This window comes from Polistes fuscatus, unplaced genomic scaffold (genome assembly GCF_010416935.1).
Source record: "Polistes fuscatus isolate 324 unplaced genomic scaffold, CU_Pfus_HIC Scaffold5, whole genome shotgun sequence".
Taxonomy (NCBI): Eukaryota; Metazoa; Arthropoda; class Insecta; order Hymenoptera; family Vespidae; genus Polistes; species Polistes fuscatus.
In genome coordinates this window covers 8,059,000-8,083,142 of record NW_025113129.1, presented here as the reverse complement: position 1 = coordinate 8,083,142, position 24,143 = coordinate 8,059,000, and the positions used below count along the sequence as shown (strand labels likewise).

At 34.3% G+C, this 24,143-nt stretch overlaps 1 protein-coding gene across 2 annotated transcripts in view; it reads left to right on the top strand.

Moving 5' to 3' along the window:
* The window catches only part of LOC122522409 (tensin-1-like), a 190,779-nt gene that overhangs the window by 7,808 nt on the left and 158,828 nt on the right, over window positions 1-24,143 (top strand). Inside the window, exons 1-2 of one of the 2 annotated variants that reach the window (XM_043643494.1) lie at window positions 2,472-2,497; window positions 9,057-9,137. In XM_043643494.1, coding sequence (XP_043499429.1) covers window positions 2,487-2,497; window positions 9,057-9,137 — 92 coding nt within the window. In that variant the 5' untranslated portion in view covers window positions 2,472-2,486. Of the gene's footprint in view, window positions 1-2,471; window positions 2,498-9,056; window positions 9,138-24,143 lie in introns of those variants that run through there. The other variant, XM_043643493.1, reaches the window with a different exon arrangement.

The window sequence follows — 24,143 nt, the reverse complement described above, 5'->3', positions numbered from 1 at the left end:
TCGATAAATCAAAAGCGTCCTCCTGCACGACGAGAAAGCAACTTCCTCTTATATCATTTCTTTTTTTTTCTTTTTTTTCATTAGTCTAAAGAGAAATTTTTGAATTTCTCGAATGATTCCTTCCTCGTCCGTTTCGTTTTGAAAAGTCACGTGGGAGTAGAGTGAATATCTTCGGATTATACGACTCGCGAGAGATCGTGAACAGAATCGCGAAAGAGTCACGAGGACTGAATGAAATATATACAGAGTGAACCGAAGACTATAATTATATTTACTTATTTACAAATTTAACAATGTTATAATTAAGATAGTAGGTACGATCGATTTGTAATCTATCGTGGTAAATCGTGAAAAAGAAAAAGAAAAAAAGTGTTTAGAAAAGAAAATTCATGAATAAAAGAAATTGTTAAGAAAATGATTTTAACGTCTAGTAGATTAAGTTATACGGCTCACCCTGTAGATCAACTTCTTTCCCGTGAGTCACGGTCTTAACGAGGATTACGGGATAGTGGAAAAGCACGTTATTCTGAGATCTTGCTCATCGTTATTCCTGCTTGTATATTCTTACTGTAAGAGAAAAGAATAATGATAAAAAGGAGAAATAAATCCATTGGGAGAAGAGAGTAGGTTATCTTTGTTTCACTGATATTAGAAAGCGGAAAGTAAGGAAGCAAAGGGTTCAATTAAATGCCATGCACGTTCGGTAGGTATATCTCATGTTGAGATTCTCCAAGGACGTGGATCGTCGCATGCGCGAAAATGTCATGGCGTTTGCAACGTGATCGTCGTGCCACCATCAAGAATATATCCGCTCAGGCATCAGATGCAATTTCATCTGAAAAGATGCTCGATAACGAAGGAAGCTACGACGAGAAGCTATGTTTCCGTTTTCGACGTTTCGAGATTGAGAGATGTTATTTCTTTGAAATAAGAAAACAAAAACACAAAAACAGTAAAATAAAAAAAGACTTATCGATATTTCGTTACATTTCTTTATCTTTTTCTTTTTCTCTCGCGTTAATAAGATTTATGCACATATTGATAAAAAGGTTCATTAAATCCTTATCGCCATTTATCGTCCTTCAAGTATTCAATTTAATAATCTCGAAACAAGATTAGCGAGATCTAACGAGAAAAATGTTTAACATGGAATCTTAACGCGTCTTTGGATTTACATGCAAACTCTCACGTGTTTATGTTTTGTTATTTCATTTTGCTTTTTCTTCTTCTTTTTTATTGTAGCTTCTCTCGCGACGTTATATTTCACTGTGACATTGATTAAATCGTTCTTACCTTCCGAAAGATTCCACCTGTCAGCGCGTAGAGCACAACGAGCTCTCGAATCGTTAACTGTGAACGCTTGCTACGTGAGAAAGTATTACTTGTTCTACAATACTTGATCTCTCACAGACGCCTGAGAGTGACAGTGAACAATGACGGTGAAGGGAAGAAAAGAAAAGCGTTCGTTTCGATGATCAGATCGTTTGAATAATAAGCAAACAGGAGAGGTGAATGGGATACTGACATTTTTTACGATCATCTGATTTATTTGTAATTTTTTTTTTATATATTAGCTTATTGATTCCAATTATTTCGAATTTTGAATAAACACATTTGCTTTTTTATAAAGGAGATACCGAAATTATTTATTTTAATTTTAAGCAAGTCATATACAGACTTTTGTCTTTGACTTCCTCGATTTGCTTTATCATTTACCCGAGGAGTATTTTTAAACGTGAACGCATGATCGAACGGTTCGAAGAATTAAGCTTTAATTTGAAAGCTGAAATCAGAAAAGTCCATTTAAACATTAGCGTAGACCGGTGGAATCGATTAATTGTCAATTGAATTTTTTTTTTTTTAGATTGACAGTCCATCTTTTTTTAAAACTTCTGATAAATCATAACGTATATAAATACTTTCCAAATACTTTCGGAAAACATTTTAACGATTAATTTGTCCATTGATTCATTCAGAAAAAAAACGTACTTTTCGCAAAAATTCTTCGCGCAAGTTCATCGAATTAAAAGAAAAACGGAAAGTTTTTTTTATCCATGAATTTTAATTGTTTTCGTAATTTTTCCACGACAAAGAATATTCTTCGATGATGTTTCGAAACGTTCGTGCATCGCTAAAGATGGTGAAAGTCAGCATCATCGTTGTTTCGTGATCGTTAGGAAGAATGAAGGAAGAAGGAAGAAACGATGCTTATCTTTTCACGATACGTTCTCGACGTTACGTCGATCGTCGGCGCACGAAACATCGAGCAATTAACGGAATGTGCAATTAGAGAAGAAGGATAATCGAGATTAATTTAAAATCTCCTGGAAAGGCGACAAGAAGGAGGAAGAAAGAGAGAGAGACAAAGAAAGAGAGATAAAAGGAGTGATTGCAGGTACAGGAAGAGGAAAAGAAAAAAACAAAGATGGTTGGAATGGTGGAATGCACGGACATCAAAATACCAAAAGTTACTCTGGAACAATTCAATGGTGTACAGGTGGGCTTTGTTATTCTAATACCTTATTATTTCTTTTAAAATACTTACAATTTTATCACGATACTTGTGTATTTTTAATTCTTATCACGTGCATATCTATGTATATAAATGTAAGAATATTTTGAATTGTTATAATACGTCATCATTTCTTTAACTTCTCTCAAACAAAAATTTTATCACGATCTTGGATATCTTTACTTTTATCATAAGTAAATTTACGCATGGATACATACGCAAGAACATTTTGAATTGCTATATAACGTTCTTTCTCATCGATAAGAGAAAGAGAGAGAGAGAGAAAGAGAGAGAGAGAGTGCTTTTCTTCCCTCGAGACGAATCGTAAATCACGTTTGATCGTACCGATCGATGGGAGTTCGATACTACGAAGTCGTTTTAAAAACGCGCGTATAATTTAGCCTGAATGAAAAAAGTAAGAAAGTCAAGAAGACTCGTAGTCGGAGACGAATATTAAACGTTGAAAAGGTTTGATTTGCAAGCGATATAAAACGCAAGTATGTTGCAAGGTGCTTGGTACCGGCACCTGCTCGTTATATCGTTTTCCAAGTAAAGTATCGTGAAATTCCAACATAATTAATATCTCGACGAAATATATGTGTACATGGCGTGTTTCTTTGAAGAAAAGATGTTTCCGATCTCGTTCGATGACGAGTTCGACTTGAATAAGAAAAAATAAACAAAAAAAAGAAAATAAAAAGTCACGTACGTGAGAATGTTTAAATGTTTAATTAACGGTTCAACACGACGAAACGTTTAAATCGTCCCGCGCGTAGCTTTTCTAACGAGGCTTAATTGCATTGTAAATATTATCGCTCTCTATCCGGCCTTTTGTTTCTTCTCCACGTACGTCTCACAAAAGAGAGAAGGAAGAAGCAGAAAAGGACACATACACACATACACACATACACACATTCACACAGAGAAGTAATAAACGCGTTAATGAATACTCCACGATGATATCTTTCGCAGGGCAAAGATATTCGCTATTCGTTTGTTGCACTAACTCGACCGATCATATCTTTTGCTCTTCTCAAATAAAATAATTATCTTATTTCCTTGAGAAAAGATCCACGAAAGTTCTAATACATGTAACCACAATTAGACTTCGTGCGAATTTATCAAGCGATTTTTGCGCAACCATCATCGTTTCATATAGGAGCTTTGATTAATGCATCGTACGGATTAGAGCATAATGCATTCATTGAAAATGACGTGAGATCATTACAAAGATAATGCTCGTTTGTTCGCATATAGTATACGTTGTGTTTTCTCTACTACAGTCTCAAAAACTTCGAATCCTTTTCGAGGTTTTGCGTGATTTTTAATATTACCTATAGTGAACTTTTCAATTATCGTCAATCAAACATACATTAAATTTCTTGATTTTTTCCTTTTTCTTTTATTTTTTTTATTTCTAGTATAGTCGTGAATGTATTAATAATCGTTTGATTCTCTTACGTCATGCATCCTTTCATAAAGAGTTGTCTGAAAAAATATTAATATTATTCAAAAGGGTATACGTTCGCAGGACGAGATAATAAATAAAATTGTATGCACATCTCTAATCGCTTCTTTGTCAATTATCAGTACATCCGATAAATTTGCCGATGAAATTAACCCTCTTCTAAGAAATTTATTATCTTGCTACCCAGTAGTCACATTTATATATCCTCGTCTCTTTGTATTATACATTTTATCCGATTATGAGAGAACTATGTTCGAGGTTATTTGTAAGAGTTTCCCACTCGTAAAAAGTGAAAGTAATCGCATTCCGCGTTAATCATGCAACCTGTTATTCGGCCTTTATTAAACCAAGAGACGGTTATACGATCCTTTTGTCTTTCTTTTTTACTTTTTGTTTCCTTTTTATTTTCTCCTTCTTTCCTTCTTTCTTCTTTTTTACAGAAGGAACCGCACTCTGCTGAAATTTGCATACCTATTTACTTCGTTCCTGCTCATTGTGAAAAAAGACTCCTCGCAATTTCGATCCACACGGTGCACCTACGAGAATTAACATTCGCAGCCGAATAAAAAACTTGAAAATTCTTTCGTGAACATTTTCTTTCATAGAAAGAGTGATATTTTGTTCTTTTTATTCATTTTGACATTAATTAATAGAAGAAATTTAATTGCCTCTGAATTCATTTTATTTCATTCATATTGTCCTTATTTGTTACAGTTTCTTTTATTTCTTTCCTTTTTTTTTTTGAATCGATCGATATTTATTTCATAGTTATAATATTATAGATAATTTTAATTAGATTCTATAGACAATACAATAGATATTATAGACTAGAACAATAAGAATAGTATAAGTTATAATAAGATTAATGAACACATACCTTGGCAATATTTCGTAATAAAAACGATTATTATGTAAGCAGGTATTATCAGGAGTCTATTACATTAGAAAATCTTTCCCTTTTACATTCAACTGTTTAAGTGTCTATATTCCTTCTTGAGATTAAGGTTGCACACCTTAAACAAGTTAGGCCACGAGTCGACTGAAATGCAACCAACGTAGCATGATTCATGTCGCATGATCGTGGAACGTATATAATTCCTTTGTGAAAGACGGTATGAAAAAATGACTCCTAACATAATCGTACGATTCCGAGAAGGTCGTATCGTGCAACCATGTAAATCGATCGTTGTTTTCAACTGATTATTAATACGCAAGAACGTCGTCAATATTAATTTTGTTTCTTTTTTTTAATTTTATTTTGCGAGAATTCATCGACACGAAAGGATTATTATTACGATACTCTCGGCTTATAATTTGTTTTGTTTTTTGTTAGTCGTTGTATTTTGTCGTAAATCGATAGAGAGACACGGCATGATATTCGACCGTAAAATAAATATTTGAATCCAATCGTAGGAGCTTTCATTAAAATGAATTTTACTGGTAAGCTTTAGGATCGATGTTATGGTATATTTTATTGGTGATGGAAAACATCTGGAAAATCCTCATGATATTCAGGAAATATCCCCAGGGTAGAAAAGTTCGTTAAAATATAATATAATATTGAATATCCTTCACAAGGATTATAAACTGAAAATTATATTGCCGGATTATATATGTACGTATTGATATGTTAGGTAATACGTTTATAGAAACATAGCAACAGCTGTGGTTGCTGCAACATATGGAAGAAAAGTAATACATTTTACCAAAAAAAAGTTATAAACGTAGCGAAGGAAACGTTGATAACATTTCATTAGTTTGTAAATCTATCTGTTTATCTCTATTGACAAATTTTTTTATTTTTATTTCTCCACTTTTGTCTTCTCTTCGTTTTTATTCAAGAATCTCGAAATTTCATATCGGATTTGAAAAGAAAGAAGGAGAGAGAGAGAGAGAGAGAGAGAGAGAAAGAGTGGGATTTCTAATTAAAATTCTCGGCGTCGATTTGCAGGGCGTTTCTAACGTTCCTTACTCAACTACTACGGTATTCGCCTCTCGTTCTCACCCAACGCGTATTTTATCCTCGATTGTTCAGGAAATTAGAAAAAAAAAGTCTTGACGTACTCGCTTCTTTTGAAACGTTTAAAAAGATTGTTAAATAAAGAAACACAAGTGACTGGGGGCGTTCGAAAGATTTCTTATTCTTTTATTTTATTTTTCTTGTACGTGTTTCAAAAGGTTTGAAAACACGAAGAGATCGTAACGATAGGTTTGAAGTGATCTTTCAAAGATATCGAGAAAGCTACTAGGAGATCAGACTGGATCGAATAGATCCGTTAGGTTCTTGTATGCGCCTTTCTAATCGCATGCATGACCGTAAGAAAAAAGGATAGGTGCAGACACGAAGTCTCTGATAACAGAGATGAACGTGAAGGACGAACCGGTGCGTCACAGATTCAGTTGACATATATTTATAGTTGGAGAGAAATCACGGTGTGTCTTATTTGCATCATTAATTTCATTACTGGCACTGTGCTTATACGTATAGACAAATCTCTGTACAGGGCGTAATATAATCCTTGGATATAATTCTAGGAATAAATGAAGCATGAAAAATAATCAAAACAAGAATTTATATATAATCATTAATAAAATTCATTTTATCTAATTTCGTTCCTAACAAATAAAGATACTTTTTACATTGTAATTATTTTTATTACCAAATATACATGTACGCTCAAATATATAGGCCGTGTTAATTACTACAACGAAATAACTGTAAATCACGTCAAGGAAATTGGATGGGAGAAATATTTATATAAATTTGTATCATTTATTTTTATACACCGAACTTATTTTTATTGAAAGCATAGATACACACGTAAAGCATACTCCGTACTGATAAGTATGTACACGTATATATATGTATATGGGAAGGGGAAACGTCGGGGAAAACGCGTCCGCGTAATGTTGGACCCAAGAGCAACATAATTGCACGAGGTACCGTTATTTATTGCGACCCTGGAATCTACCCCCCGGGCTTTTATTTATTGTCGTTATAAGAAGGGTCGCTATTTTTATCGACCGTTTAATCGTCGGACGACGCGTTTGACCGAGAAAGACCAATGCCCACACTCGAAACACGAAACTGCTCCCTTTCTCCCTTTCGTCTCAACCATCACCACCACTTTTCTTGGCCATCCTCTTTTCTCTTTACTCGAGGCGAGCCAACTTTCCTTATCTTTCCAACGCTCGTTACATCGAGATTTATATGCGTGCGAATCCCCCGACATATTTCTTACCGACTATTATTTGCCTGTCCTTTTTGACGGTTTCTTCCTTGGAATATAGTTTAATCCGATAATAATTAAGCTATATTGGATTAACTTATCCAAGCTTTGAAATTTGATATCCACTGTAAATGAAAACTGATGAATCTATGACAGTTAATTTGTTTTCAGTTTTTATGGAAAAAGTTGTTTTATCATTAATATTATTATTTTTATTATTATGATTATTATTATATGTCAAAATTTCACTCTTGTCCTAACGAGTTTTACTCGTCTCGAGTTCTATCATTTTTATTCATATTCGTGAAAACAAATATTTAAAAAACAAAAATTAATTTTTCTTTTCTTTCCTGAAAAAAAAAAACATATAAAATCGACGAGGTTAATATTCACATGTTTCGAATAAAATTTTGTTGTGTCACAAAAGAATGACAATATTTACCAGATCACTTCATGTATTTCTCCTTTTCGAGTATATTCTGTCTGTCTCTCTCTCTCTCTTCCTTTTTTATCATTTTTTTTACCTATACGATAAAACGTCACTCGCACATGTTATTTGTGATACTTGTCTTCTTTGCAAAGAACTCTCCGTATACATATCACTGTTTTTAACTCCTTTGAATTCCATTGGTGCGTGCACAAAGGATAGGAAAATAAAATTCGCATGAATAAATACGGTTAGAACATTTTCATCGGAATTCGAAATAATTCGCGACAAAAGGAATCGTTTTGGTCAAGCAAGTAAACGAAATTTCCAAGCTTCTTCGTCCTTCCTTCTGTCTCTTTTTCTTTTATCCGAGGACACGAATGATCCTGAACCAAATTGACTATCAAAAGGAAATAGCAGGTCCTACGAGGAAAAAAGAAAAAAAGAATGCCTAGTACTGGTGAGCAAAATCTTCCGAGCGAGAAAGGGAAATGAAATTCTTGTCGTAGGTTAGGAAGGGTTCTTTTTATTGTTCCATAGAAGTTTCCAGAATTGAAGGGAATTCCCTGTGAATCTTGTAGTACAATTATTTCATTAAATCGATTATTTATTTTTCGTTAAACAATTGAGCGTTGTTATCAATGTTTTATTAAGATTTAACAAAAAAAGGAAAATTAGGATAAAAAGATAAAAAGAGTAAAGAAAGAAAAACATATGAAAGAAATCTTTTGAAATTCATATACTTTACTTTTATTAACCTTAGCCATGAATATAAGTGATATATGAAAAATTTATTTTTATCGGTTTTTCACTCGTTCGATCACCGTGCTGCTCTCGTTCAAATAAGAAATAAATCAATGAAAACTCGTAGAAATCGTTTGAAATCTGCTCGAGTTTAAGTATACTCGCTCAATAATTCGAACGGGGTTATTGGTTTTTTCTTTCTCTTCCTCCTCCTCCACCCCTTCCCGTGAACATTACAAGCGCCATATGACTTTACATCGGGCATCACTTTCTCGAATTCTCCCACCATCTATACCTCAATTCCAGTTGCACCTTCGTACGTGTTCGCTCGTATCTATCTATTGATATTATATCGAGTTTATAAGCAATTTTTTAAATCGTGTAGGTATTACGTGAACATTTTTGAAGTGAAACTTCTCAGGTGACGGTAAAGATAAAATTTTATGAAACGACATAAAAAGAGAGGGAGAAAGAGAGTGAGTGAAATAGAACCAGCAGTCGATCGACAATTGAACGAGAATATGGAAAGCTCTAAGTATTAGTACGGTGTGTGTTGTATGTATATATGTATGTATGTATGTATGAGATACGTTGATCGAATTTGTATTTAAATTGCAAATTTAATAATTTGAAACTACATACTGTGAGACTATTTATTTATTTGTCTATTTTCAGTACATGGGTTCGTTTCCTGTGGCGATTCCCGACGTTGCCAGTCGAGCGGAATTCGTACGGTCCCAACTGGAGACTCTCAGAGTGAGTACCTTTTCGCATTGTGAAATAAAAAAAGAGATGAAAAAAAAGACCTAAAATTATAGAATTTCGTCCGATCGAATAGAATTCGAACATTTGATAGGCAGATTAGAACAAATGATCGCGTTTAGCATTCACCTTCTTGTTTGTTCATGTAGCGATTCAAAATTGTTTTCTTTCGATAACCAGCAAGTGACGTATACTTGCGACAAGATAGATTATTCCAGCACGCTTCGCTGCATAATAAGAATCAATAAGATCCCAGGATAATGGCCCGACATACACCAAGTTCCATTTTCACTCTGTTTGTTTTCCGGTTTTGCATGCATGATGAATCGAGAATTTTATATTCAAATCGTTCGCTCAGCTCGGACGTACCACGTAATTCGACGCGCTTAGATAACGTCGAAACGTGAAAAATTTCTATCACTATCTCCGAATCGGAATCTTTCACAGATTTAACAGATTTTTTTCCCTCCGTAGGAATAATCAATTCGGCATTTTAATTTTGTCGAAAAAAGTGTCGAATTGAATGAAAAACGAAATTCACGTTTTTCATTGAAATCTTAGAGAAAAAATAGCAAAACTAATTAATAGTTTTTATTAATGACAAATGTATAAAAAAATGATAAGAACAAATTGTCAAATACAACTTCATCTATTCTATATTTAATTAAATAACATTATTCAAATCGATAAAATAATCCTAACGTCGTAACATTTTTGGATGAAAATTTTTTCTAAGCGGTTCCGCGTTTTACTCGTTTCGAGGATCGTGGTATGGGTAACTCTCGTCGATGTAATTAACGCGAAGCTACGTTGCTTAATTAGCCGAAAGTTACAAACGCCCCAGTGTAAGCTCGTGCCGGAGGAATCAAACAACAGATTTGCGGCTGGGAATAAACTTTGCACATAGGGCTTATTATTGTAAGCCGCGCTATTACTGTAAACCAAGTAATGACTCTAACGGTGCCCTAAAGGGATCAGCAAAATTTCCACGTCGGAGTTTCATCGGAATTTGAATATTCGGCCGCGTACTGTGAACACGAGAAACTCGTCCCTTTTCGGCAACTACGTCTCCATTCGAGCGAGTTTATCCATGTCCATGTCTATGTGTAGGTATATGTTCAGCGTAATATACCGCAGGTAGAGTAGTAACTCTCCTCTTCTATGCGAACGTATCTCTGCTACCTTTTCTAACCGGAAAAAGCAGAACTTTCAGCTTGAATTTTATGAAGATGTAATGAAACATATAAAAAAAAAGATAGAGAAAAATACTCTCATAGTATTTCGAAACTCAATGATATTCCATTAGAATACGTGGTAGAATAGATTTGTCGTTTACGTAAATTTTAAGAAAATAGATTTAAAGAAAAAAAAATATGTAAAAACAATTTTCCAATAATTGTTAAACATTTTTAACCATATAATATACATAAAAATAAAAAGATTAAAATAATCTATAAATTAAAAATTAGCATAATTTACATTTTGGCAGATATTTGAAACGTTCGTTTTAAGTTAGCGCGTTGTTGCAAAATTGTCTGATTTTTGAACGACCTTGTCTATCACATTTGCCCCATTGACTTCGTGATTCTAGAAATTCGATATTCCTTGTGGATTAAACGAAATCTAAAATTTCATTACAAAACCCTTAAGCACGATGTTCAACATGTCAAACCAGATTTCTTCTTTCGCATTTTATCATCCGTAAGGAATAATGCAAAGGCACGTTTTAGATCTAGATTCTTGACGTTCTTCTATTCAGCGATTTCAATATATACCTAAGTACGTACGAGAAGGATATCTCGAACGATGAAATAGGATTCTTGAATCTTATCCTGAGATCTATTTTTACGCTCACGTGATTTTGTAAAATCTTCAGGATCTTACTTGCGTCGAAATGATTTTGTAGACGACGTTTAAGAAGGGTTAGCTTATTTTATTTTCTTTTTTTTTCTTTTTTTATTTATTTCTACAAACGTTAAATCCCACCAAAAAATTGATTCGAAAATGGTAGCTCGTGTGATGAAAAAAAGAAAATAAAGTTATAATAAATGATATTACGAGATGTTAATTTTAATCACGTTCTAAAGGTTAAGAGAAAGGAAAGCAAAATACAGTCAAAATTATAATGGTTTTACGGCTTGTCTGAATTTAACCTCTCGTGAAAAATTGCTGCTCGTCTCTAGGACGTAGTACAGGTATCTTTCTTTCTCTTTCTCTTTCTCTTTCAGTCCGTTTGTATCTTTCCTTGCATATTCAACGAAGAAAATTATACGCGTCGAGTTCCCGCGGTATAATCCGACCCTCCGATATTCGCATTTAGGGTAATGCAGAGGAAATATATACCCCCTTCTACCTTCGACTAACGTCTACGGCAACGATGAGCCTTTGTCGTATGTATACAAGGTGTAAATAAAGTGAAAATCACGCTTAAGTGATTAAGACGTGGGAAAAAGAGGTCTGCTGAATGTTTTAGAATTCCAAGGTACACACAAGAGAGCTAATATTTTCTATTTACTACCTTACGAGAAATCAAATGCGAAGGGAAGGAACAATGACGGTAAATGAAGTAGCAATGGTAGTTTGCATTTATGGGAATGGTCGTTGGAATGAAGTAGTCGGGAAATAAACTTTTATGTTAATTACTTTGTTAGAAAAAATTTTCAGCGTATGTGTGCGTGTCATTTGTTAATATAATCCGAGAAAGCATATACGAAAGTAAATAGGTATGCGTATTTTCTACCGTATCTATTATTCTTTGATTAATATCAAGATAAAAGAATTAATTTTTAATATCACATGCTAAAAAACTTACAATAATATATATACATATACTCTTACATTGTATCCGACTGAATTTGACGTCTCTTGTTTTTATATAATAATATAATGTAAAAATGTATAAATCGAATAAAAGAGAGAGAGAGGAAAGAAGAAAGCAATTTATAAGATGATCGTAAAGTATTGTTTCATTTTCTCGTTTGAAATACAAAGGACTTGACGTTTCCTTACATCGATGGCATTAGCATCCAGCTAATTATATGGGTCCCTTTGTACATTAATAAAGGAGAATTATTCATTAGTTTCTATGCTTAAGAACAACCCCTCGATATTCAAGGGAGTCAGATTCTCAAGAGCGTGCTTAATATAGCAGGGCATATTTAATCCCAGATGTTCTTCCCTCTTCCTCTTACTCTCTTGCTTTCTGTCTCTCTTGAGTATTTATACAAGATGACCTTCCTTAATCTAAGCGAGCTAATGTATTGGAAACTAAACGAAGTATATACGAAGGTGTGTTTGAAGAATAGATCGTGCGACCGCGATTAGGCACCGAACCATCTAATATCGTTGATTGCGGTTAACCTTCGTTGCCCACTAGAAGGGACCAAACACAATTCATTAACGGGAAGTAACACACAGCTTACGTATTTCTTGCTGTTAGTCCGTTCTACGTTCTCGATTAAGCTCGTTTCTTGTCAGTCCGATAACTTTGGATCTTAGACGAATTAATATTTAATTTTCGACCGTGAAATAATATTCGAAATTTCGATTAAGATTATTCAATCATAAAATCAAATATATTATTATCGCAAATTCGTAATCTGTTGTAATGAGTTTTTCTATTGAATTGTTAATAACTGTCTTACTTTTTTATTTTTGTTTGCAATAGTTATTTGTAGACGAGAATCATATCAATGTAAACTATTATCCTGATATCATCATATACTTTGCAATGTACGATATAGAAGATAGTAGTATTAAATTGCATCGGCGAATGTTTATTGTATTTTACTGGAGCTGCCTTCTCGTTAGAAAGAATAAAACGAATGAAACCAGAGGATTAAATTATACGAAGCGAAAGAACGGCTACGGAGACAGAATAAAAACCGGGAGAGAGATAGAGAAAGAGAGAGAGAAAATGAGAAGAAGAGTAGGAAAAATTTACTCGAATTATACGAAGACGAGACAAACGGGCAAAGTCATAAGCGTAAGGACGCTCGAGCGATTCACATTCTTTGCGCCTTATTTCTTCTTTCGCGCAATTACCCGGTTCTCTCCTTTCCTCTTGCTCTCTCTTTTTCTCTGACCTTTCCGAAGAAAAACATTGAGAAGTCGCGACCAGCAGCGGACTTGCTTTTTTATTATCACGAAAGCGTCATCTTCTTCTCTTATAACGGTCTTTGTCTTTTTCCCCCATAAAGAAATTTATATCCATGCGCTCGATTCTTCAGTAATATGGATACGAATATGAATACGAAGAAGATAGCACTTATCGAGGCTGTTTCATTTCTATTTTCAATATCAGGTAGATTTCTTAACTTTATTATTATTTCTATCGTATCTCTATAATCTTGTATTTTTATATTATAAAATTTTTATTTTGTTGAATTATTTATATATATAATATAGTATATAACAAAAATTATATATGGTCAGGTATAATATCAAGATACTAGGTGTCTAGTTAACAATGGTGGAAAATTTATACGCATAACTAAAAATATTTGTTATAAGAAACAATGTTTGATTTGAAACATCGATAAAATAATACTATAAATCTTTTCTCGATAAAAGTAATATAATGTAAAAATTGATGTCCTTCGAAGCGTATTATAATTATTTGCACACATGCCTAAGGAATTAATTCGAATTATAGAGGACTTCGTTGATCGTAATTTATGATTCCAAGATTAAGATAGGGAAGGGAAAAAAATTCATTCGTGTAAATGTATTACGATGTATACCGTACCACCGTACCACTGTCGAGACAAAGTTACCTGAAATTATAATAAAACAAGATGGAGAAAAGAAACGAGGCGAAGAAAGCAAAGGGAGTGGCTTCTCTTCTTGTTGTTAAGACGGTAGTCGTCTCGTCGTCGCCATCGAAGTTGCCATCAAATTTGCCTTCAGGCTTCTTCTTCACGTTACTCGTAATATCGCGATCACCGTTTGTCGTTACAAATAGGATTCATTGTATATTCGCTGCATAACTAATGTGTCATGAAAATTAAATGAGAGATACATTTATTTTTTTTTTTTTAATATCGTCTCGATCATTTTATAGCAATATAACTTGTCAAGACATTGACACGTCTTTATATCTCAAAGCAGATAAATGTGACTTTATTTACATGTGAAAAAGGAACAAGAAACTGAATATGTTGCAAAATGATTTACACATTTTAATACATGAACTTTCTTTAACTTCGATATTATTGTCGATATAATTCCGACATAAATTGTCGATCCAAAATTTTTTATCACCTACGAAAATTTAAATATTTTCAGAACAGATAAAAAAAGATACGTAATCCGTCTATCGAAAATACGTGGATGCATACATGATATTTTTTTTTATGGATGATGGAATGAGATTGAATGTATTTATGAATTTTTTTTGAAAAGAAATGATTAATTTATTATACAAATATGAAAACAAATTGGATTCATGCAGGTCAACTTTCTATCATTTTGCATGGTGGCCAAATAATTTTGATCGATAACGTTTAATCTTTTTTATAAAAACAAAATAAGCATGTTCTTTAAAAGAAAAGATCGTATTATGTATGTTTATCATAAAAAATAAGAAAAATATAAATTTTATAAATAGAAACAATGACACTTATAAAATAAAAAGAAAACTCAAGACAATATTGTGGTATGATTGGTATGATTACGGCAATAAGGCAATAGATTGATATCGACCTTGTTTCTGAATGACGTAGTTGTTTTAAAAGCCACGTCATTTTTTAATTACATACTCTTTAGTTACATATTCAGAGACTAGTATATTTATTACATACTTTGATTAACAACAGTGTAGTAGCATATCTAAAATCATCGAGGAGAGTTACACATCGAGAATTGTCTTTGATTTTTCTTGCCGTCGGCAGGACGAGACAGCATTTAAGATAATCGAAAGAGGATACGCGTAGGATAAGCGGAGGACACGCGAGCCGAGTCTTCGGCAAGGTCAACGAGTTTTAACCCGAATAAAAAACGTAATTGACAGAGTTTCGTATTCGTATTTGTTTCCTTCCCCAACTTTCTTAATGTGTATATATATACGTATATGCGCATGCACGATCACTACTACTAAAACTACTACTAACTAAATTGAATATCTCCATAGTTTCTTTTCAAATTAATGTAACGCATACTTTGTAGTTTATGCTTGCTATACCGAACTATTTAATATTCAAGTCTCGATCGAATTTTAGTCGGCTGATTTCGATCTTCGGATGAATCTTAAATTTACGCTGGAGATAAAAACTCTTAACATTTCTCATTAATCTTTTATTTAACGTATGTGAAGGATCGAAGTAATTACATTGTGAAGGATAGAACGAGATTTGCAAAAAAAAAAGAAAGAAAAAATGGTGTAAGGGTAACTAAGAAGTAAAATAAATGTTCGACGTTTAAAAGAGACATTATTACTGATTAATCAAAAATTGCTTCCAATTCCTCGAGGATACGATTTATTTATTAATCGAATAAAAAAAGGGAGGGACAGAAGAAAAATCTTCAAGAGTATTATTAACGAATTAATTTCCGACAAAAATTCGAAATTCAGATACAAGCTAAAAAACTTTCTTCGTCTCTTCTTGTTAATTTGTATACGATGGCACGTATAATGCATACATACATGCATACACAAATACATACGTAAACGTGAATGGTATTTACATTTTAGTTTAGCGAACAGACTTGGAAGTTTGTAAGGAAAAGTGGAAGACCCAGTATTCAGATGAGTTTACTCCTCTCTTCTTCTTCTTCTTCTCCCTTTCTCAAAAAGAATCAATGATATGTTCGCGCGATGCTATATTCGCGGACGCGTTAGTCCCAATGAGATTTTACGATAGCGACGTGAAAGTTAACAAGTCGGGTAGAACGAGTTTCGAGGTTCGATGTAACTGGCCGTTTCTTTATGTCCCTTAACGTTAATGCCCCACCCGATTGGTAGAATTAGCCGGTTACCTGCTAACATATACTACCTTTTATACGATCGACGCAAGTCGACGAGCGATTAAGAAAAGAAAAAGAAAAAGAGAGAGAGAGAGAAATGTAAAATGTATGCTGCACCTACATTGTATGTGTGTGGTCAACAGTGGACAACGACGATGTGGTCCATTTCCTCAAATTTATAACGGAAACCAGGTGTCACGATTTATGAAGCCTTCCTGTCGAATACGAGATGGAACACATAAATCGTTTGCCCACTACTTCTGTTCGCCAATATAATATATCATTTTTTTTTTATTTTTTGTATTGTTTTTTATCAGTAGAAACATCGTTAGTTTTACTATTTCTGATCACATTTTGTTTGTTTCTCACGTAGAGACGTATTGTTATAATTATTTACATGATAATTATTGTTTAATGTATATTTACAAAAAATACATTATAATTATTATTATTATAATATTTAGACGAATTACATAAACTGAAAACGAAGCAAGGATAGATAACAAACACGTGGACGTTGAAAAAAAGAATTAAACTAAAGGGTCTTTTTAAATTCAATGCCAGCATAAAATGTAAGAGATGCGGATGACTGCGATAAGAGAACGATGATGGCGACCTTGTCGAATCTCATTTTCCTTTTTTCTCTTTACTTTAATTTTTAATTTTTTTTTTTTTATTAATTTCAGTAACATAAAAGATCCACATATTGTGAGCCACTCATCCATATTATTTCTCTGTTGGTAATATTTCGATTACGTCCTTTGTTCCTTTTGTTCTATCCTATGGTGAGAGTGGGGAAGAAAGGGGTGATCACGTTTTGCACAAGATAATAAAGCGCATTCTAACCACCCCTCCTCTTCCTCTCTTCTTGTTTCTCCACCTCTCCCTTTCTTCTCCTTTTTATGTTTTCTTTTTTTTCACCCCCGCCCATCCACATCTCTTTCTCTTTCCATTTTTCTACCACTTCCTCTCCCTTCTCCTCAACCCCACTGTCTCTCTTCGTCTATTCTTCTTCTTCTTCGTCTTTCCTCTCTTTCTCTTTTCTACAAAACAATATACGCGTTTCCTGCTATAAAAATTTTCCGTTGTAAAACGAAGAGGTACGAGACGCGCGTCAGTTCCGAGTGCACCCTAATTATTCACACGCACCAGTTGGTAGGATTGGAATAATAGAAAAGGAAAGCTTAGCATTCTTATACCAACACCGTTCTCTCTTACTCGCCTTCGATCGTTCTCGTCGTTAACTCTCAAAGACGAAAGGATTTTCCGATCATACCTTTTTATCTTTCTTCCTTTCTCTCTCTCTCTCTCCCTCCCTCTCTCTTTGTTTCTTTCACATTCAGAAAAATATTAGCAACAGTATCCGACTGCACCGTTGACGAATGTATTTTATTACTTTCGTTTTTTACGAGCCATAAAAGCAAGATATCTCTCGATTCGATGGATCTCGATCGAAATTTGCACTTCCAATGTAATCAAGTTCGTCCGATCAAATAAATCGAAGTACCTTATCGTAAAAAATGCTATTCGTTGGATAATAAGGATCGGTGGTAGGTAACATTTTATATACTCAAAAAGATTATTTATTTATCGGTCAATTAAAATAATACGTTTTTAAATGCATTGACCCAATCGTAAGAGAATTTGCGTAGTCAATTTGAACGTTCGGAAACATGTAAGTTCTCTATGTACATTTAGTTGTTTATGATCGATTTGCTTGAAATTGGCCACTAGTGGAATCTAATCATTTTTACGGAATGCAAAATCAAATCGATAGTCCACGACCACGGAGGAATGCAATTTGATCGAGGGGAAAAAATTCAATAAACACATTCCTTCAAGGCACGATAATATTAGCATAACATTGCCTCCTTTTTCTTCTTTTTATTCTTGTTCGATCATTGTGACAAATTCTAACTATTTGTGTTTTACTTTAAAATATTTATACAAAAATTAACGAAAACTCGTGATCGTATAATTTTTAATTCTATCGTACAAAATATTTACTTTAATTTAACAAATCAAATATTTTCGAACTAATGCACAGAATTTTTGGATCACGTCAAGAAAGATATAAAGGTAGCCAGGTATGACGTATGAGATAGAGATTGGGAAAAGTAAAGAGGCGATGGGAGGAGGATGAAGCGAATGGAAAAGATGGAAAGAAGGAAGAAAAAAAAAATGACGATACAAGAAAGAAAATTTGTCACTTTGTTCGAGGATGAAGAAAGAGGTGCTTTCGTTTCTTCGATTGCAACTAATGGGGCAGTTTGTCAGTTCCAAGAGCTTCTTTCTTTGTCCAACCTATATGGAGATACTTCAAGGCAGAGGGTCTACAACGAACGGGGAAAGAAAAGTGCCGAAAAGATATCCTGCACGTGGAGACATCCATATTGATTTTGGGGATAGCTAGATACCGAGCTCTTCACTATGCTACTGGTATTTCGTTTGAATCCATCCTTCTTCTTCCTATTTTTATCCTTCTCATCATCGAAAAAGGGAGAGGCCGGTGTTAACGGTAATCCCTTTATACACACAACACACTTATAATAAATACACACTAAGAATGTTGATAGGGAGCCTTAAATCTAACGTTTCCTAGGGATTATTTAATGTCTGATTGTTTGCAATCGTAACGATTGACAGCAATTTGTCGAAAGATTTAGAAAGGGGAAGGGAAGTACGAAGGGTACGAAGGTAATAGAAAGGGATGGGAAAATTTGTAGGACATTGCAGTTGACCGCAAGCTAGTTACCATGTGTATTCATGTGTCACGTGGTATGTGGATCGCTCGGAGATCAACTTACTGTGATTAGAGGGGTTAATTTACCAAAGGTTAATAAAGCCTCTCCTGAGTAAAGAGCAATTAGTCTTATCTTTTATCTTAATTATCGTCCTGAATTATCGTTTACGACTGAATATCTAATACATTCTAGACGTTATTAGCGTCCCTGTTATCGATATAACGATTAAATCTTAGTGATATACGTATTACGAGATTGATCTTACATCTACTTCGAGATAATCGTTGAAATTAATTAAACGAAGTTACGTTTCTGATCCTTTCGGAATATTTATATTGAAATATTTTTGATTATTATTTATTACTTATCACCAACTAAGATACTATTCCATGCGTATTCCATGCCTAATTAGTTTATCGCGAGATAGATGATTTATAGGGTAACAACTTACGTTCATTATTATCACAGAAATTACATTTCGCTCGAGCCGTTTACATTCACAGTTAAAGCGTGACCCAATAAACGAACCGGTGCTCGTTTGTTCACTCTGTATGATTTGTAGTATCATATATATATATATTATTGCGATATTAGATTTATTGCGTTTATTTATTACAGCCCCTTTAATGGCCCTACGTCTTTCTACAGCATTCATCTACGCGTATTCTTTTCTACTGAGAAATCTTTCGAGGTTGGATTATATTCCAAATGTTTTTACACGCTTTAACCCTTTGCACTATGCTGACATCGTTACAATGACGTATGAATGTTACACCATTAACCGAGTATCAAGTATCGATGTTTGAGTAGAAATACTTATTACTAGTACTTGAGGAATGAAAAAAAATTGTATTATTTAACTACACATTGTGATACATTTCTCTCAATGATAATAATTTAAGTTCCCTTCTTTGAACGTCTACAGCAAGCTGCGACCCCGATTATTCGAGTCGTATTTCATGTCAAAAGATCGACTTGGAGGGATCGAATGGAACGAAGGGGATCGTAATAACGATAAGAATTATAATTCGTTTTCGACTTTTTTTTTTCAGCACATAAAAAGGTTTTTTTTTTCTACATCATGTTCCCAAGATTCTTGCTTGAAATTCGAGGTTTTCATTTTCTAAAAGTTAATATCAAAGACAGCCGAGATCACACAGTAGATAGTAGTACTCGAAGGAAGAACCTTTGTAGGCAGTTTTATTGAGTACGCGCGTGTTCTTCCCTCGATCTCCTTCTCTTCCTCTTCATTTATTCTTTTCCCGTTTCCTCGGTGTCAGATTCATCCTGATTTCCTTTTCGCTCGTTCGTACATTCGATTTACTTTTTAGACGTTAAACGAGGCATTGACGAACAAAGTACCAACGAATGACTTTTAAGACAATGACACCTACTGTCGAATAATTTCTTAACAAAATAATTCTGTATAATCTTTTAATTTACTTCCCTTTAAACAAAAAATAACAACAATATTAAATTCTACACAAGTTTTCATTATGAATATTACTTCGTCTTTATTTTATTTATCAATTGTTGACTTTCTTCTAATATCAATAAAATCGTTTATCGACCTGCTTCAACATCGATATTCATAAATTTCAAATATATATATAGACACAGGCACATATATATGTATATGTAAATATGTGTGTCTAGCAAAGTGGAAGAATATGTTTCGAAGCCCATTCAGAAAAGTTTTCTACGAGCTTGCCTATTCTTCAAATCGCTTGCATATCGAATATATAACGTAGAACGAAACGACCGATTCCGGTCTTTGTAGGCAGTTTTATTACGACGGTACTGCCTGTCCTCCCACGCCCTTTTCTTTCCCTTTCAGTGTCGAATTCATACCGTTTTTCTTCAGCCCTTCCAATTTGACCATTGCTTTCTAACAATTTACGGAATTCTTTTTCTTTCTCCCCCACTTCTCTCTCCTCATCCTTTTCCTTGTCTTTATTTTTTTCTTTTCTTTTTCTATCTCTCTTCGTTCTCATCGAGCAACGTGATCCCTTTAATGGCATTATGCATTTACGACGCACTAAGCTCTTTACTACAGTGGTTCAACGCGACGTTGACAAGATTTAATGCAACATACTCGATTCACGACTTCCTGGCCCACGCGCAGACATGCTCGTTGCTACCAAGCTGATTTTTAAATTGGATTCCACTCTTGGATCGTTAACTTATAGAATATTCGAACTATCTCTCTCTTTCTTTCTCTCTTTGTCTCTTTCCATTTACGCATCTACATTTTGTGTTTTTTTACGAGCATACGCGAAGATTTTACGGCTTGTTTACTATTTCTCCTAGTGTCGTATAAAATGTAAAATTATTGACTTTGATCGAGGTTGAGTCACAAAATGGTGAATTGATGTATACACGTATTCTATCGGTTAATTCATATACATACATCTATATAACTTATAACACCTATTCTCGGTTTTGCAATATTCGTTACTATTCCTTTTGCCTCTCATCAACGTCGTTCGTTATTGTTATCTTGGTTTCACGTGGTATGCTTGGACTGTATCTGTCCACTGAAGCCTGTTGGTTAATCCACTCAGGATGGCTGTCGCTGCACGTTGTATACTAAAGCTACTGCAATCTCTATTCTATGTACTCGCCAGACTCGTAAACGAGTATTATCCTATTTCTGAAATCTCGGAATCAATTTCTTTCAATCAACTCTTCTAAATTTACACATAGGAATAATAATACGATAAAAATGTATATATATATAATAATAATAAATATTTTAAATAATATATAATGAGATAAAAATAAAATAAACTGATGTTACAAATACTATTAATTTTATTTGATTTTTTTTTCGCATGATCTCTGATTCTCCGATAGAAATTGAGGATGGGAAAGAAAAAGAGCAAATTGTAACGATTCAGCCAGCTCACCAGATTCGAATTTCCATTGTTCACAAAAGCTAAGAGAGTAGGATAAGGAAGAGAAGGAGGAGAAAACGGTCGAATGGGAGCCCTTTTCTGCCTAGCCACGAACTAGCAGTCTTCTCTCTGACATCCGTTTTCACCGTACTTGCTGCTTCGTCTTCGTCGGCTTTTCGCTAGTCAAATGCAGACATAGTCGTCGTCGTCGTCGTCGTCGTCGTCGTCATCGTCATAGTCGTTGTCATCATCGTCATAGTCGTCGTCATTGTGCATATATAGGTTAAGTATAAGCGCGTAGCAAGCTCAACATTTCTCATTAAACACCTCTAGGCGACGTTCAATAGGTGCCGAGATTGCCGTCTTTTGCACACCCACCTACTGAACCCTTCACCCTTTACTTCACCATCACCACAACCTACCAACAGCTGCTTCATATCTTCTCTTCGATGTTTCTACCCTCCTCATTTGCCCTCTCAAAACCATCTTTACCTATAGCATGAGACCACACACGCGTATATTTTCATGTGTGCAGTTCTTCTATCTTTCTCTGTGTGTCTCTTTGATTTTCCCTTCTCTTTCTCTCGCTTTACATCTCTCTGTCTCTTTGACTTTCTACCTTTCTCTCTCTTTCTCTTTCCTCTCTCTCTCTTTCTCTCTCTTTCTCACTATCTCTTACACACACATATGCATGCACGTAGCCGTGCACATATAATCTCTCTCTCCTTCTCTTTCTCTTTCTTTCTCTCTCTTTCTTTCATTCTCAGAGTCCCAGAACGGTTTAAAGCGACTGCCGATGCCTCGGCATTCCCCTGGGTCGTTGACCCCCTCGCCCTCTACCCTGACACGCGTGTGTGAACCTTCCTCTTCCTCTTTTCATTCTCTCCGTCTCTTTCTTTTTCTCTTTTTCGTCTACGTCTCTTCCTTTTTCTTTCTCTTCTTCTTCTTCTTCTTCTTCTTCTCTTATACGGGTTCTTCTCATACGATCGAAAAGATCCCTTCTTTACATATACATATATGTTCTATATACTTGCATATATTAGTAGTTGGAATGCGCGCGTGCTCGCAAATTCTTGTGCTTCCTTCTCACACTATAGTCGTCCCTTCGTGTGGGGTGCGGTATCCCTAACTCTGTGTGCTTCGATCTGGAGTACGCTTTTATCTCTCTGGCTCTTTATCTTTATCTTTCTCTATCTCTCACCGGCAAGTTTCAGCACGCGTGTTAACGTCATCACCCATCTCGAGTCACTGAGCGGAATGGAGCAAGTTCATTTTCTTTTCAAATTTAAACCTTGAATTAACTTTCGGTAAATTTTTAATTTCTTTTTTTGGGGGGACGGGGGGTAATTTTATTAACTAATTAACTTTAATTCTATCGATTTTTTTTTCTTTACATTTTTTTCTCGATATTCGTAAACTAATAAACAAAGTTACAAATTAATCGGAAGAAACGATATTCTCTAATTCCATTATTTCTTATTTTTACAATTATCACTTTTGTTTAACGATAGAAAATTTGTGTTCGATCGTGTCGCGAAATTATTTGAACAGTTTACAAATTGAATTTTCCGTTCGAAAACGAAACAAAAAAAACAATATTATCATTATCGGCCGTAAATAGGCGTAAAACTTGACTAGACGTCGCATAATGCGCGTCTAAAGATAACATCGTGGGTGGATGTGAAATACTGAATTATATATTCGTTCGATTCTGCATAAGCTGAACTCTTTTCTTTCGTTGCTTCCATGAGGGTTCATTGTTGACTTTTGCACGACATAAACGCGTGGGCGCAAATACGTTCATACATATATATATATACTACACACACATACGTGCATAAAAACGTATATACCAAGCAATTCGATAGAACGTAAGATCGTTGAACGTTCAAAAGTGGAGAACGACTCGATGTATTCTCCATTCTTATTGTTGTTCCCTTGAAAAGGAAGCCCTCTTATGTACAAGCACACGCGCACAAAAACGCACGCGCGTGAGCAAGCGACAACAGCCATTTTTCGATGGCGCTTGTCGCCCGTGTCTTTCGATGTTAAAACGTATAATTACAAACGTTTTATTGCACTTACGTTCCTGTAATTACGATCTCTCCGCGTACAAATATGGGACTTTCCCTCCTTCTTTCTTATTTTTATTGTTTTTTTTTTAATATAAACAATGCGCTTTAAATTACTATTGTAAGATCTAATCGTAATCGTTGGACGATTTCCTGTCATGTTCGTATCTCACGAATTTTATTCTATTGGATTGATTTTTAAACCGAAAAAAGTCGTCTATTATTAATTTTTTCGATGTTTGCGTTAATGCGTTTATTTATTGTTTGTTACAAACTTTTTCATTTTCCATTAATTTCTCTTTTCAATTTTATTTAGAAATGTTA